Genomic DNA, 20,704 nt, shown 5'->3' with positions numbered 1-20,704 from the left:
ATGTGTAAGGGCAATGTGAAATAGTCAGACGGCAATGAAATGGCGCATTTACACTCACCATCGGTGGGGTTTCCTCCAGGGTTGAGCGTCACTCTGGGGGCCTGGTGCCCCGTGTGGCGGCCAGGGGGAGTGTCACATGGGTCCACGTAGAGGAGAACGCCGCCGAAACCCACTTCGGCCAGCAGGGAAAGCTGTGGGACACAGGAAATGTCAGAAGACGGGTTCATCCTCTGGCCTTGACGCCGGCAGGCGACACGTCCAAGTCGTCACATGACCCAACAGGGCCGCATCCTCGGCTCTGATTGGTCGGCCAAAGCTGATTAATTTGAGGAGACAGTTTATTCAAACAGCCACTTTTATAAGTTTAGATTCATGAATGTCACTGAAGTGAATCTTTGAGTAACATGTGGGCGGAGTCGGTTTCTGTGGGTGGAGTCTGTGTCTTAGGGTGGAGTCTGGCCAACTCCTACCTTGTAGAGCAGCGGCGCCTGGCCCAGCTTGACGACGGCGATCTGATTGGTGAGGTTGACGGTGTCCTTGGCTCGCCGCAGGTCGTCCACACCGCCGTACTGGACATCCACCACCTCCCCCTGGTGGCCAGAGACACACACAGTGCACAGTGAGACACGGTATTGTCACTCAGCCAGGCCTCCAGCGTCCACACTGGATGTTTTGACACTTGTTCTGGTAACTAACTGTTTTTCTTCCTATGCGTCCTTTACCACTAGATGTCGCTAAATCTTCCACACTGGGCCTTTAACACAGGAGAACTAAAATGTTTCAAGTTTTACATCATGAAAAAAAAAACACATATACAAAATTCAGATTAAAATCTGAGTTTTGTAACGTGCGCGGGGTCACGGTCAAGTTCAAAGGTCATCCATCATTAACCGATAGCGCCGACACAGTGTTCTCTCTGCAAAATGACCTCAAAGTCGTTGAGAAAAGTCAAAGTGTTCCTTTTTTCCTTCCACCCTCTGCCTTTCTGTCCCTCCCCCCTTCCCTCAGCCCGCCCCCTCCTTCACCCCCTTCCTCCCACACCCTCTCTGCATCACCTGGGCCCGATTCATTTTTCATGTGGCCTGGGGGCGAATGTAAGGCGACGCTGCAGCGAAGGCGAAGAAAGGCAGTGTGTCTAAGAGTTTGTGTGTGCGTGTGTGCATGTGTGTGTGTGCGTGCGTGCGTGCGTGCGTGCGTCTGTGCGTGTGTGAGAACATCTTTTTGCGTCAGGACAGCCCAGGAGAGCCGAGCAGCAGCAGCAGCAGCAGCTGCAGCGGCAGGAACAGCGGCAGCAGCTGCAGAGATTTATCGCTCCTGCCTGCATTTGCATCATAAAAGTCGTCCATTTAAAGGGTGGAACAGAACACGATGCCGCAAACTGAAACACAGCACAGTCGCTCTCTTCTTTTTCTTTGTTAAACTCGTCGCCACAGCCGAGCTCGGCGTTCCTCTCACGCCTCCTTTCATCATCATCACGCCAACGTAATGGAATTAACCGCGAAAGCGGCCCGACGTCCGTCTGTCTGTCTGTCCGCAGCAGCAGTGAGTTCATGGAATTTAGCTCCTCAGACGGACGATCACAGAATAATGGACACTGTACGCACACGCACACGCACACACACGCACACACACACACACGCGCGCGCCCGCACACACGCATAGCATTAAAAAAATATCACTTCATCACCGTTGCCGATTGTCGCGTCTGAACGACTGGACGCTGTGATTTGAATGTTGTGAAAGAGGCGTTTGGTCTTTTTCAACACCTCCTTCTGTACCTCCTTCCTCCTGCTTCATCAGCCGGTGATATTTTTTTTTTTTCTCTCAGATCTGGACGACGTCGATGGAATCACTATGACTGGAACTGCTGTCGAGCGGAATGACCCGTAACTCGCATCCTGGTATTAAGGACACAGTTGGTGAGAGTTTAAGGAATAAATTAGAAGTTTATGTTTGGACTTGGAAAAAAAAAAAGAGGATGAAATTAAGACAGCCATAAATAATACATTACAATTAAATCCTGAAATTGGAAATGGAAAGTGGCCGCTGCAGAAATGCGTAGGAGACTGGGGCAAAACAACAGTTGTCATTTTCCCTCTTTATTCAAATCTAGTGAACCAGATTTCAAAATGAAAATGGTTGTTTTGTTTCTATCTCTCATATTCTGCAAAATCCAATTTCCTCTTGTTTTCTAAAAGCAAACAGTGTCTCCCAGTTAAGTGAACTGACCGGAGATTAAAAAGATACGTTCCTAGACATTAGCCCTCTCTGATGTCACAAAGGGAATCGACACCTCTCCCAGGTTTTTTTTTTTTTTTTTTGTGCTATTCCAGACATGTGGAAGGCCTGAGGAAGCCTCAGGGTTGGCAGGAAGCTGTAAACAAAGGGCTAAAAACAGTTTTGGTTGTCTTGTGATATGAAGGCTTTGACGATAAGCAGCCCTTCAGGATTTCTAATGCTGGAATATTTTTTGGCTTGTCTTTTTTTTTTTTTTTTTCATGGCTACGATGCAAAAAAAAGAACCTGACAAATCTGTGGTGAAATGACTTCCTGCGCACATTGAAATTGCCTTGGTTTGAAGTGTAGCTTCAAATGGAGAACAATGCCAGTGATAAAACAAGTGCGACATGGTCAATGCGGCATTAACACAACAGAAGTAAAAATAAAAAAAAAACATTGTATCTCTGCGTTTTCTGCATATTTCTCTTTTATCCGAGAGTTCAGGGAACTTGCGCTGACAAACGGCGGGTGTCTCTATCTTGTTTAATTTAAAGGCGTTGTGTTTCATACACAAAAGAACATGAAGCAGGTATTCACTTTACGAATGGTAAAAAGAAAAAGTGGTATAACAGGCAAAAAAAAAGTGCCAAAATGCTCCTGTGATTTTGTTCCTCTCATTTCAAAACGAGTTTGTTTCACTGCCACGTTGCTGTTACGTTCCAAAAGTAGGTGTGTGCATGCTATTAATGAGGCGAAGAAGAAGAGGGATAATAATAATAATAATAATAATAATAATAATAATAATAATAATAATAACAATAATAATAATAATAATAATAATGATAAGAAGAAGAAGAAGAAGAAGAAAAACAAATCAGTTTTTTCTCCATGCACTTTGCGCTGAGTTTGTGAAACATGGCATCACGGTGCGGAAATTGTGTGGCTGACGAGACGTTGAGATGCCACTCACCGGCATGTAAACACTAATAATTACACAATTACAGATCTTATTAAGCCTGCATTAAATGATGGCGGTGATGCGGTGGAGCCGGCGGCTCGAGAGTTTTTTTTTTTTTTTTTTCTCATTTAAATCCCATCTATTAACTCTGACACTGAGCCACGTTCACGCCCACATTCCAGCACGCCGACTGAAAAACTCTGCACTTTTGTTTGTTGCCGCTGAAAGATATTCAGCCTCGCTGCCAGCACACTCAGCATAGATTTTTTTTACGGGGAAAGGGGAAGAAGAAGAAGGAGGAGAAGGAAAAAAAGCGCACGCAAACATTTAGCCGGCGATAATGGATTCACTGGCGTTTATATGCATATAAATGCATCCGTTAGTTTGCAACCGCTGGATGTTGTCGAGCCAGTGAATCTAAGAGTGTTTTCAGGAGCTCAGGGATGAAGTCGGAGCAGGACAGGCTGTTTATTATGGGCTATTTATAATTGGTGGCATGGGCTGTGTGTGTGTGTGTGTGTGTGTGTGTGTGTGTGTGTGTGTATCAGCAGCAAAAACATCACCTGAAAACACATTAACCAGACAACTCAGTTTGTGAACCCTGAACTTTGATCCGTCGTCTGTCTACAGCTTTCAGTCAGACAAGGTGGGCGGGGCCTAGTGCCACAGGTTCTCTCTGTCAGCTACCTGATTGTGCTGGTCAGTGAACCAGCTACTGCTGACTGAACTGATGGTCTCACTGCCTGTCAGCTGGAACTCAGTCCAAGGTCAAAGGTCTGCTGCAGCTGTTGGCAGAGCAGCTTAATCTGCTGCTCAGTGATAACAAGAGAATCAAATTGCACACACACTACACCCTGGCAGGTCTCTTCCTGGAGTGAGTCAGGGCTGTTGGAGCCGCACCCCCTGTGCTCCCCGCAGCCAATCACGGTCCCTTCAGCTTTAAGTAGCTCAATTGCTGAGGAGGTGGAACTCAGTCAGGGGCCGTTTACAAGATAACGGGATTCACTGAAACTGCACAAATATTAATGCGGTTTGGCCTTTCATTTAGACCAAGCCGCCGTTTTCACTGAAACCGCGCAGACCGAAACCGCCCCTTTTTTCCAAAACGCTCCTCAGGGTGGATTTTTTTGAAAACGCTGTTCGTCCGGATTTGTTTTTTGGAAACGCTGATGTCACAGCTCCAAACCTCACCCCCGCCCTGCAACCGGAGCGGCGGTGAGGTGCAGATGACCACTCAAAACAACAACAACCACGTCGGGCAGGGGACTAGTTATTACTACTGATCAGCCTGCAGTCTTCCCATTTACCCCCACTACAAACCGCAAAAAATAGTGAACAATGACATACAGTGTTCGTGGATTGATCGTGGATGGTGTGAAAAGTGAACATAAACACAATGCAACATCCTGTTTTACTTTTTATTGATTTTCTTTTGGGTCGGTGGACTGGGACTCACACAACTCCTAGTCAATCTTAACATGTACCTTAGTGTAAATGTGTTTTTTTTTCAAGTGCTGTTTCGAAAATGTGCGGTTCCGACTAAGATCGGAGTTTGAGAACTCCGATTGGAATTGGAGAACTCTGATTGGAATTGGAGAACTCAGATTGCGACATAATGTGAATGTGGAATTCAAATTTCTCCATCATCAGAGTTTCACTGGACAATGCGTGTGTGCATGCGCCACACCCCCACGCCATCCATGTGTCAAACATGTAGCAGAAATATCCTGGCAGTTGATCAGGTCAACATTAAAGGACAATTTGCAGCGAGAGGCTGATTTCCAAACGTAATCGGACCTATCGACTGCACGCACTTTGCCATAAAGGTGCCATCACATGATAAAAAATATGTCAACCTTAATTATTTCATTACATCAATGTAGATCATCAGTGGTGCACGCATGTAGCTATTAATCTTGCGGCGAGGGCTGCTTCAGCGCAAGGTTGAGTTATTTTACGTTTTATTTGTATTTTAGTTTTATATTACTGCCTGGAATTTTGTAATGACATTTCCCATGTTTTTCTGCCAACATTTAGCCTCTGAACAAAAAAGAGACGCTTGTTGTTGCCGGTTGTCTTTAGGCATTTTATGAAAACAAAATCTGCAAGCAATTCACCTCGTGTAGCTGTTAGCTTTATTCAAAACATCTTCACAATGTTGGTTTTCCTTTAAAAATAAATAAATGATGAAAAAAAAAAACCTGGATGCACACTGACATCATGAGTCTCATCTCTTCTGACTGTCATTAATTGCCAGTGGCTGTTCTTTGTGGGTGTTCACCAGCCTCTTCAACCAGCATTTGTCGCAAGTCAGCCAACTTAGTTGTGTCGGTGACTCTGGCACGAACAGCATGCCCAAGGTGATTCCACAAGTGTTCAATGGGGTTGAAGACAGGACTAATGGCAGGCCATTGCATTGAAGGTAATATTGCATTTAATCTTGATGCTTGTGCCTAATTATATACTCACTGATATAAATATGCATAATTGTATAATCATTGATATGAATATGTTTAAACAAGTCAATGTATTCTTAAAGATTGGCAATCTATGCTTAACATATTCTATAAGATTCTGTGCAGAGTCACATGATACCTAAGAGAAGAGACAGGAATGCGTCCATCATAAAACAGTGACCTTAGGTGACCTGCGGTACCAGCATCTCTCTACCAAGCATCTCTACCTCGGACCTCAGCATACATCTGGGAACAAAGGTAGAGGCAACATCCAATGAGACTGGGGTGCGGAGACCAGACAGCCAATCAGAGGAGGACGTAATCTGAGCGCGGCAGCAAGAACAACTGGATCTTCTCTATCTAAACAGACTGACCAGGGGACAAAGAGTCAGTCAGACTTCAGGACCTGATAGCACTTGTTGATGTTAGGCTTGAACTCGACCCAGAGCTCTGTATGCTTGTATTCTGAATTTGCATACTAAAGCTAAAATCAGCATTCTTCTCCTAGAACTCTTCATTAAACGAACACGAGGATCGTCAGCATGACACTAGAAAATAAGGCGATCCAACACCATCCTCTCCCAAATTTTGGAGGTAGTCTCCGATATACGTTGCTCTGTGGGGGCGAGCGAGCATCTTGGAGGATGGAGTTTGGTCCCAGACTGTGGGGATATGGGATTGCCACTGGTTGCAGAATCTCATCTCGATATCTCTCTGCATTGAGATTACCTCCAATGATGACGAGCCTTGCTTTTCCAATGAAGGAGATGCCCCCCTACACCATCACCCTGCCTCCACCAAAAGATGTTACTCTGTTGGAGCAGCGATCGGCATAGCGCTCTCCACGTCTTCTCCACACTTATAGGCAGAATCTGGACTCATCACTGAACATAACGGTCCTCCACATGTTCAGGTTCCGTTGCAAGTGTTGTCTACACCAGTGCAGATGGGCCTGATGGTGAAGGGCGGCCATGGCAGGCCTCCTGGCAGCTCTGTTTGAGCAATTTCAATTCCTTCTTTAGGTGACTGATTCGGTTGAGCTTGAGTTGCAGTTGGTTGAAAAATTACTATGAGAAAAAACGTTCCAGTTGGTCCCTTTTGACCATTTATTGTAAATGTAGTGAATTTAGATTAATCATTATAACATAACATACAAACTGGGAGTACGGCAGGATTGCAGACACAGTAGCACGGTCGAAAACGTGTTGCCTTTCTCTGCCACCTTACTGCAGTTGCTGTTTGGTTTAAGGCCTCTCTGCTGCTCTGGCTCCGCCCTCCTCTAGGTGCCCACCAGATGGGGCTAGACACACCCAGTCACACACACGCGCTCACTCACACACATACATGCTAATGACAAAAGAACAAGATAATCAACAATGACTCATATTGGCTCCTACAAAGCCCTATGAGACCAAATATTGACCGTGTGCAGTCTGTTCTGGACTGTCTGTGCAGAGAGCCATCAGCCATATCGTTCTGCAAACCTTGACTGCAAATCTGTAGAAGACAGCCAACGATACCTAAGTGTTGACAGGGTAAGGAAACGGTCTTCTTGGGGTGTCGTCGTCTTGGGATGCCCACTTCAAGGCCTGTCTCTGACATCCCCCGTTATATGGAACTTGGCCTTTAGTTTGGAGATGGTACTAGGGCTCACTCCAAACAATGCCACAACTTGGTTGTACAGGCTCTATCCATATCAGTCAAACGTGGCATGCCAATTATTGGCATGCAGACACCAACTGACCGTTGTAGCACAACCCATTTTCACCTGGGGGCAACAGCAGCTCAAAAAAAGAGTTAATAGCAACAGCAGAATAAGCTGTTTAACTTACATTTGTCAGATGTTTCATGGGCGCAACCCACAAATGCATGTTGCTTACAAGTGTGTCACCATTTAAAAGGGGAATAAACAGGCTTTCCAGCAATATAAGATTTATTTCCAAGAAGCATTGATACAACAAAGAAATAATCTACCAAACACAAATTACTTACTTTTTGTGTTATGTTTATTAACTTAAGCGTTAACTCCCTATTCACTGTTTTTTTTAACTATTGTTCACCAATGAGATGCGTATGCTTTGCGACACACCTGGATGCAAGTGTTGAAGCAGCTGAAGTGAGTGAAAATGCACCAGAGCAGCAGTGACTGGGCTACAGCTGAAGACGGCAGGCCTCCTGAGATGTCTCGCATTGTCAACACCTCAAGCCTAGGCCAGGAACCTCATCTAGACTTTCTCCTCTGGTCTCATCTCTCATGGGGGAATCCTCTACCTGGACCTCCACCTCAGTCGGTGAAGGATCCTCCTAGCCTCCCCTCATGGCTGCTATTCACCCTCTGACGTTCACAGACGTCCACACACTGTTTAACATTCCCAACCGGCTGCCTGATGGCTGACGCCGGTCCGACAGGTGCAGCGAAGCGGATGACTTCATCTGCTGACAGCAGAAGGCAAAAGACGGTAGTTTTTTTTCTCGGGAAACTACCTGAGCCCCGCGCCGATGTCAGCCGACACCTACAGAGACCTGGTATGGGGTCGGCCTCGCTGTAAACTAACCGACTGTCAGACGGGAAGAGGAGTACGACCTTTTCCAGCATCGACTTGACCTTTATTCTTCTCCCCGGGTCTCTGTTTGCTTTGAGACTCAAATGAGTTCTGCGATATTCTCACGGCTCTGCGTTGACGAGGAGGGCGGATTGTGAACTCAAGGTTTTCAGAGGCTACCTCGTGAATTAAAACTGAGACTAAGACTGAGAAGATGATGCTCTCTGATGACCTTTTTTTTTTTGCACTTTGCTGACATCACAGATGTCCGCGTGTTAGCTTGCTTGCTGTGAACTTATAGAATTGATATCCAACTCCGAATCATTTTTGACAGTCAGATGTCACTTGACACGACCTTTAGGATTTGATGAGAAAGAGGGCGGAGCTAGAGCCTGTTGCGACGGCAATAAGAAACTGTGTCAGCGTGGATGTTGCAGTCTGAGCCCAACTGCGGCAAAGAACTAGAGCTACTAAAGCCTTTTGTCTCCTGTCGGCGTGGAACAGCAGGACACTGTTACCAAGTGGCTCCGCAGGTCCTGAAGTCACCTGATTGGATGAGGCCTCCACCTTTTCGCAACCTGCTTTGTAAACTTTTTTTAAACCCTCTGGAATGGACACAGTAAATAAGTCGATTTGCGAAAACTGCTCTCAACCCTGTTAAATCTCGGCGTCGCTGACAAGAGAATAAAAGTACACAACCACTTGGCCCATTCAGTTGCAACGCGCAACACAAATCACACACTAGAGAGAGAAAGCGGCAGAAACTAAGAGGTGCTACACTTTCAAGCGCCTCCCACGGACACGTTGTCATCCATCCCCCGTAAACGGCCTCTTTAAAATTCTGAGAGCCACATTAGGCGCGCGAAAAATCATTCACAGCAGCAGTGTACATACAGGAAGTGGGTAAAAGGAATGAAAAAAATATATGTAATGGAGCACGAGGCTCCTCAGGATGGATTGTGATGTGTGGGCAGAGGGGAGGATACAGGGAGAAGAAGGAAGAGAGGGAGAAGCAGGAGGAAGAGGAGGAGAAGGAGCAGGGGAGGAGGAAAAAGAAGAGTAGGGGGATGTGCAGGGGGTGGAGGAGGACGAGGAGGAGGAGAAGCAGCCGGAATAGAAGGAGGAGAAGGAAGAAGGAGATGAGGTGAAGGATGAAGAAGAGGAGGAGGGAGAGGAGGAGGAGGATGAAGAGGACTTTGTATTCAGAGAGTGACTCCAACTTTCCAGCCGCCCTCAGGCCGAGTGCGGCTCCAGGGAATAACAAGCGTCTCCTTCAACTGCTGCTGCTGCTTCCCTCTGTCCCCGAGATACAAAGGAGTAAAATACACTAAAAATAGTGCCACCGAACCAGCTGTCTGTGTGTGTGTGTGTGTGTGTGTGTGTGTGTGTGTGTGTGTGAGCGTGCATGCAACCACAGTGACTTCCATTAACCTTCAGACTGGTGACGAACGGCGGAGGAGGAAATTGACTGTGTTTCGGGACCGATGTAAATACTGCGATGCCGCACATTCCTGCACATTTTATCTATTCACCAAAATAACGAAGCCTGTTAGTGTTTAGTTAGTGAGTTAGTTTGTGTTTGCGACTACTCCTTGTTGTCCTCGTCGTGGCTAACGATAGTGTTAGCGGTGTCGCTACCAAAACGTCCGGTCAACTCATCGCAACGTTCGTGTGATGACTCCACTCTAACACTTCCTGCTTCGTCCAGTTGCCTGATGGGACTCTTTAGGACAGAGGTGTGTGCCGCCCTCACTGACTCTAGTCCATTTTTTGCCCCCCCCCCCCGCCTCACCCTGAAGGTAAAACCACAGGTGGAGATTGTGTTTACAGCTCAGTGAGGCGAGGCGAGGCGAGGCGAGGCGAGGAGTGTGTGTGTGTGTGTGTGTGTGTGTGTGTGTGTGTGTGTGTGTGTGTGTGTGTGGAGCCGCAGTTTACACGAGGTCGACAGAGTCCACTCATGTTTCCTTCATGAGATAAACTGCTTTCAAAAGATGATGAATAAAAGTTCCGTTCCTGGTGGCATCACATAAATCCTGCTTCACGCGGCTGTTTTCCCTGCTGCCTCACAAAACTGCACTTTGCCTTTTCATTTGGCCAAGAAGCACGAGGGAACTGATGTAAGGACTCTGCCGAGGGGAGAGAAAGAGGGGAAAAAAACAACAAACCAAAAAAGAAAAAAGAAAAAAGAATTCTGCAACTAACGCGTGACAAATGTCAGATTTGGGTTCAGGGCTAAATTAGATGTTGATGGAAAATAAAATCTGAGGCCTTCAGTCAAAAAAAAAAAAACAAGGACAAAAAAAACCTGTGGTACAAAAGGTTTTCTAGCAGTCGGAGCCAGGAAGAAAGGAACCAGATTATTTCCCCCCCTGCTGACACAAGAAGAGCATCAAGATACTTCAGTGACCTGGAACACGTTCAGCAAAACAAAAACATTCCAAGCCAGAACCCCAGGCTGTGACCTTTTCCACTGACCTCTCAGCGGAAAAGGCAGCCAGGACGTGAAAAAAAAAAAAGAAGATAAATAAAAGAAAAAATAAGGAGGCTGCCGCGGCCCGGGGGTTAGTCAGAGAAATGTTGCAGTACCTGCAGACTCCCCACGGCGGAGTAGGCAGCGTAGGAGAGCTGCCTCCTGGGCAGCTCGCTGGCTCCACGCTGGTCACACGGGATCCCGCTGGGCAGGAAGCACTGGTGGCTGGAGCGGTCGGTGACGGTGTTGGGAGTGGAGCCCGGCAGGCTGAGCAGCACCGTGTGATTGGACAGGCGAACGTCGGTCAGGCCCAGCCCCAACCACTGGCTGTAGAGGTAGCGGGCCCGGGCCTCCTCGCTGTCCTCCGGTTGGCTGGAGAGGGAACTGCAGACAAAGGGGGGCAAAAGACAAAGAGTGAGGTGTTTGGGGAGTTTGAACCCTTGTGGTCCGAGGTCGGCGTTACGCTCTGCCGACTCTCCTGCAGGAGTTGGAAGGTTCAGACGTTTTTTTTTTCCCTTCTGAGGTGAATTGACAGAAAACAGGAGCCGCGACCTCTGCCTTTGACCTCCAGCCTCTCGGCATTTCTGGCTTTGAGGACGACGCTGCACTTTATGTCGCAGTGGCACAGTGGTGGATCCCGCATGGTGCAATTGCATCTAACGCTTTGGTTTCAATCATTAACCCTGCTGTGTCCGACCAGTGCCCATTCTGTAACTCCAGAGAAACGTTTTTACACATTTTTTTTTTGATTGTCACAGACTCGCTGCTTTTTTTAAAAAAATTATTTTAACAAATGTTTTTAGTTCCTTAAACCAAATTTTTACAATCACAAATTTTATTTATGGCACAGGCTACAACAAGAAAAACAAGAGACTGTGTCAACTTTTAGAAAAAACTAAATTGAAGGTTTCTCAAACACAGATGCAACAATGGTGTGGCGCCGCAACCTGCGTTGTAGAGTTGAGCTAGATTTTTCTTTTTCTAGATCTATGAATGACCTTGAGAGCTTCTCTGAAATCTGGTGCCAAACAAACATTTTGTGTGCGGTTTTAAATGATGAATTATGTGTTTCTAATGCACTGGCTTATGTTTGATTTTTTTGTTTTTTGGTTTTGTTCATCTTCTTTACTTATTTATTCTTACCTACATTTTCATATTTTGGTTTGTAAAAGGTTCATAATTTTCAGTTTGTTTTTGTAAATAAACGATACCCCGAGTTCGTAACCGTGACATTTCTGAGAGCATGTTTATGTCTAAATTCCTGTAACGGTCATTGTAGTAGTAGGAAAAAAAACAAACAACTGAAACATAGATCACAACATTTTGTCTCTTTAAAAAAGTACGACAACCAATGACAATTTTTGTGGTTGTAACTGCAGGAAAGACGTCAAAACCCCAGATCTGAGGCCTTGATTCAGTCTCTGTGGCTGGTTTGTTTATTTCATGATATTTGCGCTCTTTATTAGCTGGACTGCATGCCCCTGGCGCAGCAGCCCCAGCTGCTATTTCAGCCTTTTAGCAGCAAGCAAACAAACAAACAAAACAAAACAAAAAACAAACATGCCATCCAGCACAAAAGCAATACCTGGACCAGAGGCGGTAATAAATTATAAGTTCACATGCGACCATAATAATAATAGGCTCATTTCTCTCAGAATATACAAAAACCCTGTTGTGCTCTTTCTAAAATGTCAGAGAAGAAGTGGTGGAGGAGGTGCGCAGCGTCCTGGAGGTGAACTGGTGGAAAGACTTTTTGGAATGTGTCGGTCAGAAATCCAACTTGGCACTAGTTTTTACCCATTTTTTTTGGCTTTTTTTTTTTTTTTTTGTCTCTGTGAGCGACCTCCGCTACTTCCGAATCAAAAACACATCCATGCCATGTTAACAGCTAGTGGACAGCAGCACTAAACATTACATGACTTTCATCATCTCAGCAGATGACTTGATGATACGCACTGAGCTGTGCACCAGAGAAAAGAAGAATCCATGAAATTTGCTCTCGTATCAATTTGGAAACGTCTAAAGTTTGGCCAGTTGACCCGTAGCTCCGCCCTATTCTTCCCGCCAAAAGCAGACTTGCACCATGTTCAGTGCGCGATAACCGCTGCATGTGTACGATAGTTTGTGGCCTTACAGTATGACGTCTTGTGCTAAATGTACCAAAGGTTTGACCATTTTCATGGATTTGTCTGTTTGCTGCAGTTTTCTATGAACCCCGAAGGCATCTCTTCACATGTGACACTATTCCAGCCAATCACGCTTCACTGAATCCAACAACCTGGACTGGCTGGATGAAACACTCAGAGGTGTCGGAAAATCTTGATAATGTCAATCCAGTTTCATATCAAACTATGACAAATTTGAGTCTGTGGTGTATTCTGTCTGTGTTCCACAGTTGTAGCTGATTTTTTTTGTGCTTGGAGACAAACAGTTCCAGTCCAGCAGCACTAGTCAGTTTAACTTTGATGGCGGAAGAAGAGGATGCACCACAGCCACCGCCGACTCCCCTTCCTCCTCTCGGGGCAGACAGCGGTAGGCCGGCACTGCTTTTTGTGATTTAGTTTATTAAAACTTTAATGCATCCACGCCTGAGACTCCACTAAACCTGTCATTTCCAAAGGTTACTATCCCATTAATATCACGTGGACATGCACTCGATCCGCTTCAAAGCAGATGGCTTCCACTCTTGACATTTTACTCCCGCTTAATAGGCTCGAGAGCGGAAATCGCGCACGCCGTCGCCGTGTTCCGAGGGAAAGAAGGAATTATTCCCAAAAAGCAGCTGGGAGTCTTCAAAGACGGAGCGAGCCGCTGTTATTTTGCACACTGGGTAACCTTTCGCACGCCTGCCGAGATGCCCTGATTGTTTTGAAGTGTTAACAGGATGCATTTCATCTTTATCTGATGAGAGGATTCAATCTCCCGCCTCTGAAGGCTCTCAACCCCACAGAGAACCGTAGGGAGAAAAAACACACACACACACAAACACACATACCACCCCCCACTACACACACACACACACACACACACACACACACACACACACAAAACTGCTCATCCAAAGTTCAGGCAACTGCAATTGTTTCATAAAAGAGTCTTTTGAAAAATCTTCTCATTTCTTCTCTCTCTGGCATTTAACCCTTCAATTAATTATTTCTTCTTCATATCAGAGACAAATGGGGCGAGCGAAAAAACCAACATCTCTTCATCATGATTTGCATTAGCTGCTCAAAGTCCCGCCGTCCCAAACCCCCACAGCTTGTATTCGGTAGTTATTCAGAAGATTGTGTTTTATCGGGCTTGGAAAATGATACGATTTAAATATTAAGAATCTGCAGTTTCATTTTCCCCCTTTTTTGCCACTTAAAGATGGACAGATTTGCCTTTTTTTTTCTTTATAACATTCAATTAGATCTGTGTGTAGTTATTTCTACTTCCCAGTAGTTGACAGGCATCCCTGCTATGGGTACAGCGCCAAAGGCTGGCCTGCTCAGGATCTTATTAACTTGGGTCACCAGACCATACTTCACATGCAAACGTTATCATGTCTTGCAAGATAACGTCGGTGTTTTGAGAAGCCAGTGCTATGAGAAGCTAACTGGCAACCTGGCTCACTAGTCTCTGAATTGCATTATTTAACACTCCTTTATATCTACTGTGTCAGATGAACACAATCAAATGCTGTGCTGGGAGCAGAATGGTGTAGAAATGCTCCGTCGGGGAGCTTTGTGTGCGCTGCTGCTGCTGCTGCTGCTGCCAAGACGCTGCAGCCTCACCGCAGCCTCGGCCAGCATCCGCAGGAAGTTAATACGTTCGTGCGGCGGCCAATTATTTTTAATGGCTCCTCCATTTGTTCAGGAGACAATTGATTCTCCCTGTGTCTCTGCACGTTAGTCACATTTGATTTTTCTCATCCCATTTGCATTTGTCACGTTTTAAAAGAGCGTGGCGCCACGGCCACCGCTGAAACTCTTTATTCAGGTGCCAGCGCCGCCGCTGCCGCTGCCACTGCTGCCGGTGCCAGGGAGGCGGGACCACAGTGATGGACAGCGGCAGCCAGTCAGGAGGACAAGAAAGAAACGTCGGTGTCGTTTCTTTCTTGCATTTTCAATTCAAATCCATCAACGCCGTCATCCATTATGCAATATTTGGTTCCAAAAATGATGTTTTTTTTCCTTGCAATATGGTCATTAATATTATTATTATTATTATTATTATTATTATTATTATTATTATTATTATTATTATTATTATTATTATTGTTATTATTCACACTGAATGAAAATCTGTGTGATGATTACATGACAACATCAAATCTGACGCTCCGGTCGAGGTGAATATTTCAAAGATTCTGTCAGGAAAGGAAAAGAGGAGTTTAAATTTAATCACGAAATGAATTGATTAAAAAAATACAAAATTAAAAGATGTCTGGATGACTGGATCAAAAATGAACTGATATATTAGGCTTGTAGTATCAAATGTAGAGGAATAAATACATAAAGTGCTGTTTTTGTTTCATTCATTTGTGTTTGATTTTTTTTTTTTTTTTTTCTCTCCATTCAGAGCCCTGGAGGAAATAAAAAGCTTGGGTCATTTTGTCACAGCTGTTACGACACAGATCTCCATCCGGCCAGGTGGAAACTTCACTCCGAGGTTAATTTGCTCTCGCAGTTGTATTATTGTATTCAAAAAAGGTACACTATTACGAGCCTTTTGCGCTTTTTCACAGCGCACAGCTTATCACGGCAGTCACTCCAGGAAAACAGGATTGAGAAAAAAAAAAAAAAAAAAAGCCGTGGGAGATGCTTGCGACGCCAAGCGAGCGACTCACAGATTCCGTAGCTCCCGTGAGAGAACGAGTGGTGAGGGAATTCTACATGCACGCCCATTCTTCCTCCTTACGACGTGCGCGCTTTTTTTTTTTCTTTTGAAAAAAAGTCATAAAAACACAGCTCAAATGAACAAAGCTACGACTGCAACTGAGTCGTGTTCATGTAAATTACAAGTTTGATGTGAAATCGTCCCCATCCCCTCCACCCTTCCCTCCTCCTCTGTCATGTTTGTCTGCCGTCGCCCTCTTGGATTGGTTTGTCACGGCAGGTAATTCCCACCTGACTGCCTCATCGCATTAGGATCCTCTTCATCCGTCACGCCAGTCGGCGGCGGGAAAAAAGAAAAGAAAAGAAATAAATGGAATCACAGGATGGATGGCACCCGCTAATGTTTTTTTTTTTTTTTTTTAAATCCCCTTATACAATGCTTTTATGTGTGTGTAAGTGCGCAAGTGCGTGTGTGTGAGTATGCATGTGTTTTAGTGCGTGTGTGTGCAGTCAAGGAGGGGGCGGAGCCACAGTGATAAAAGTTCAGAGACTCAGCGGCCGCTAATGAAGCCGCGGCGCCGGCGAACAGCTCACAGGTCGACTAGCGAATCGACAGCCAGCCGATAAACACGGCAGCCACCGCACAATTAACCTCCACGACCCCCCGAGAGAGGGAATTACTGCAATTTGCGTCTCTGGTTGGCGAGACGAGGCAAGATGAGGGCGGCAGTGGAAGCAGAGGGAAGAAGAAGAAGAAGAAGAAGAAGAAGAAGAAGAAGTGGTGACTGGTGAGTCAACCATCTAATTCGATGAGTCATCGTCTGTTTGCGGTTTGATGGTTCTGATTGGCTAAAGGCCTTGAAGGGAACCATCTATCCATTCATCCATCCGTCTTCTACCACTTTATTTGGAGTCGGGTCGCGGGGGCAACAGCCTCAGCAGAGACGCTGAGACTTCCCTGGCCCTGGACACCTCCTCCAGCTCATCCAGCGGGACCCCAAGGCGTTCCCAGGCCAGCTGAGAGACATAGTCCCTCCAGCATGGCCTGTGTCCTTAAGGCCTCCTCCGAGTGGGACATGCCCAGAACAGCGTCCAGGAGGCATCTGAAACAGATGCCCGAGCCACCTCAGCTGGCCCCTCTCCATGTGGAGGAGCAACGGCTCTACTCCAAGCTCCTTTCCTTTCGGGTATCTGAGCTCCTCACCCTGATGAAGGAAACCATCGTAGGTTTGAAGGTGCAGTTTGAAGTATATTGCATTGAAAAATAGAATATTCCGGATATTACTGATATATAAGGATGATGATTTACGTGAATGACTGAACATGGGGATTGTGGTGTTTTATTTTTTTTTGTAGAAAAACAGCTTCAGTGTTGAATGGGAAGAGGATGTGGAAGACTTGTTCAGTTGCCACAACTTCAACCTTCTACTTTAAGATGACCTGGATGACTGAGAACCTTCACAGACATGGGAAAAGAATATTTAGCAAAATAAAGTTTTTAAATAAAAAGTGGAAAACTTAAAAAACAACAACCATTGCAATACGGTGTCTCCGTAGATAATATTAATAAACTTTACGATCCCTTGAAGTTCACAAACCTATGCTCAATTGATTTAACAGTCGATGTTTAAACGTCCCACTAGGGTAAAAAAATAAGATAAATCCAAATGTGTCTTTAAATGAATCGATCAGTTCTCCAGCCAATCAGCTCATAGTGGCCTTAACCTGTTTCTCTCAGCTCCAATGGGTAAAAAGCTGCAACTGGCATGTGGCACATCCAATCACGTGATCACATGATGATCAGTCTCCGCCCACAGCAGCTCCGACGCCGGTCGGTCTGCCTCCGTCCTTCCACTAATTCTGTTACTTGTCTGGGTTTGCAGCAACTCTCTCTCCGGACGGTTGCATTTTTCTTTCTCCCTAAAAGACTTTCAGCATTAGCAGCAGCAGCAGCAGCAATAAAAAAAAAAAAAAAAAAAAGAGGAAAGAAATAAAAGGGAAGAGCGTCTCTAAGCTAATGAGAAAACGACTGTACTTCCCGCCAGATTTATTGGTGCAATAAAACATTTCCCGATGAGTTTGGAGTTTTTATCCACTCCAGGTCGATGCTGCGGCGCGCCTCGCTCTGTAAGCGATGGCCCCGTTGACTGTCAAACTGTCAATAAAGCTCTGCGGGCTGCCTCACCATCGACGGCCCGTCATTCGACTGCAGGATCGAGGCGGCAATAATGTTTCCCTCGAAGCATCGACAAGGTTTTATAACCTCGGCGTTTGGAGCATGTGACAGCCACCCGGGGAGGAGAGAGAGAGAGAGAGGGAGAGAGAGAGCAGCTGCCACCGGGGTGCAACAGAGAGCAGTGGCGGAGCGCCGCAAGTTATCGCGTGTTAATAACTGCGTAGTATCAGTATTATTAGTTCTTCTAATTATCGTAAAGTTTGATATTTCTTGGGTTTAGTGCTGCAACAGTGTAGTTTCCCAATTGGCATCAATAAAGTACATCTATCTGTACACCTATCTAGTGGTGCAGCACAATTCTGGTTGAAAATTGAGAATCACAATATTTTGGCTGAGAATTAAGATCCTGATTTTTTTTTCTAAATGAATATATATATCTTTTTTGACACCATCAAATACAACAGGAAATGCAAAAAGAAATATATGGGGGGGAAAAAAATGCAACAATGGTGCTTGAAGCAAGATCGGCACATTAACTATTTGGAAAAACACTGTTTGCAAATCAGGTTACTTTGACCTTCATTGTCGTCTTTGAACGCAAAAAAAAAAATTCTACACCACACCCTTTTTTGTTTTGGTACGCCCACTATAAACTTGTTTTTTTTGTTTTTTTCATCACCAGCGGCAGCCGAACGACAAACGCCAACCATTGTCATCAATCCGGAAGGATTTTTATCCCAGAGGAGTGAGACTTAGGCAACAACAACAACAACAACAACAGCACATGATCCAAATAATTACACGCTGCAGTGCGGAATCACTTTCACGGGAACTCTGGGAAGCGTCCTCAGGGACGTGGTTGGTTCCTCGTAAGAAAAAAAAAAAATAAAAACACCCCTCCTGATCCAAACGTAGCGAACCTGAACTAACCCTGCAGCCACTGAATTCTAAATGAGGGTTTCAGTTCAACAATGTAGCGGTTACACTTCATCCACTGGAGCCTTGTATTGATTCATAATCTCTGGGTTTTATTGGCTGCCTGACTGTGCAGCCGACACAACCTGTCCTGGGTCGACGACTCACAAACACTGCCACCACCCGGTGGGTTTTAGTGTTGCGGGCAAGGACGACGGTGGCATCGCTGGCAAAGCAAAGCAAAAATTCACATGTATTGACCTTGAAAAGACCCAAGTCACTTTTCCGACAGCCACCGTGGTTAGGGCCCAAAAAGTGTTGAATGAAGGTGGGCGGAGCCTGGAGAGAAGAGCGACGGCCAATGAGAATGTAGCACACTGCATGTTCCTTCAAAGGTCCTGCCCACTGGCCAGGCTGTGGAGGCGGGCTGTGGGCGGAGCCTACCAGTCTCAAGACGCATGCTAATTTGGGCAGCTAACTCTTCTTTTTTTCCTTCTTCTTCTTCTTCTTCTTCTTCTTCTTCTTCTTCTGCTTCTTGGGCCTGATGCACATGCCAGGTCACTTTGACAGATTTTAGAAAAAGATCCCTCTGGCATGTCGACTTTATCTACTTATTTATTATTCCAGGGGGGGACGTCATGCTGCAACCGTTAGCAGATCATTTCATCATTTCATCCTGCAGAAGTGAAAGCCACGGCAGCGTGTCCAGGAGCAGGAGACCAAGAGAATATCTGCTGATATTGATTTTTTTTTTTTTTTTTTTTTTTTTTGGAGGGAGGGGAAAAGAAGAGGGGGGGTGCTCTCTTCTTCGAGCAGGAGGAGGACTGGTCGATCAATACTGGCCCCGGCGGTACAAATCTGATATTGATTAACAATAGTGAATATTAGTCACCCAACGCGTTGCATTTGGGCTCCTTGTGCAGCAGCAGCCGGAGGAGCTTCTGTTACTAAAAACCTCTCAGTCGCTTTAAAGCGAAGCTTTCCATTACTGGGGCATTAGCACAAATTGAAAAGTGATTTAAAATAGTTTATCTAGCAAGGAACAAAAAAAGAAGAAGAAGAAGAAGAATTAGACCATCCGCCTTAAAAAAAAAATGAGTATCCACAATGTCTCTGTGTGCTAATGAGAGTTTAAGAGGCAGCAGCCGGCGCTGCGAGCGCCGGGCGATAAAGAGGACGTGAATTTTTTGCTGCTTGCTGGTGGAAAACAATTGGCTCTTCATCACGGCCTAAAGTGGTGGCTTAAAGAGCCTCGCTGCTCGGCCCGACGTGGAAGAACCCTTTAATTCCGCCGCCGACGGCTGGAGGAGCTGGCGGGGAATTAGGTTTATAATGGCTCAGCAAGGAAGAGGGAGAGTCTGCTTGCCGTCCAACCAGAGAAGAGCAGTTCTGCCCGGCCGCCGTCACATGACCCTGGGGGTGCTGCTGCGTAGCAGTGGTGTTTGGTCGTTCTGAGGCACGGATGCAAAGGACGACAGCGTGGACCGGAGGATGCAGCTGTCAGACAGACAGGAAGTCAGGATTTTTGTATCATTATTATCAGTTTGTATTAGCTTTATCTATTTCTATGTCTATATTCAATAAATATATAACCCTGTCAGTGTGATTTGAACAAGACAGCACCTCCTCATTTAATCAGTTAAACGCCATTACCGCTCGACATGGGGCACCAAAAAGCTGTTTGAAATCCCACAAAGACAGCTGATTAGTCCAATCAGTCAATCTTCAAGACTTGACTTTACACACCACTGACCCTTTTTGCATCCCTGAGGATGATGTCAAATATCCAGGCATGGATTCCTCAAAATGCTCCCCTCCGATCAGTTCAATTAAATACAGTCAGAAAAAAAAAAGAGGAGCGTTGCGAGGAGGCGGAGCCACTGATGTGGAAGAATCGGACGTGAGCCTCCTTCCTTCCCCGGGAAGGTTGACGTGATGAGTCTGGAGCAGGGTTGAGGCCGTGAGGGACGTGTTGTCAGATGGGATCAGACGGGTGGGTGGGGGGGAAGGGAGGTGCACGTCTCTCCGGCTGCGTGTGGCTGGAGGTCATCCAGGGGTCACGCTGAGGTGGACGACCTCCGCTCCCGTGTCAAATGAAATGCACACCGAGGCGGGGGAGGGGGGTGCGCTGGGAGCAGGGGGCGTG

General features: G+C 45.8%; 1 protein-coding gene across 1 annotated transcript in view; it reads right to left on the bottom strand.

Annotated features, from left to right (window-relative positions):
- Nucleotides 1–20,704, bottom strand: part of naaladl2 (N-acetylated alpha-linked acidic dipeptidase like 2) — a 258,758-nt gene that overhangs the window by 136,763 nt on the left and 101,291 nt on the right. Inside the window, exons 6-8 of the mRNA XM_076019958.1 lie at nt 10,764–11,031; nt 471–590; nt 59–191 (exon numbers count right to left, since the gene is read on the bottom strand). Coding sequence (XP_075876073.1) covers nt 59–191; nt 471–590; nt 10,764–11,031 — 521 coding nt within the window. The remainder of the gene's footprint in view (nt 1–58; nt 192–470; nt 591–10,763; nt 11,032–20,704) is intronic.

This window comes from Nelusetta ayraudi, unplaced genomic scaffold (genome assembly GCF_046127955.1).
Source record: "Nelusetta ayraudi isolate G7.1 ecotype Tasmania unplaced genomic scaffold, CSIRO-AGI_Nayr_v1 ptg000001l, whole genome shotgun sequence".
Lineage (NCBI taxonomy): Eukaryota > Metazoa > Chordata > Actinopteri > Tetraodontiformes > Monacanthidae > Nelusetta > Nelusetta ayraudi.
The sequence above is the reverse complement of the archived record's forward strand: the minus strand, read 5'-3'. Positions and strand labels throughout refer to the sequence as shown.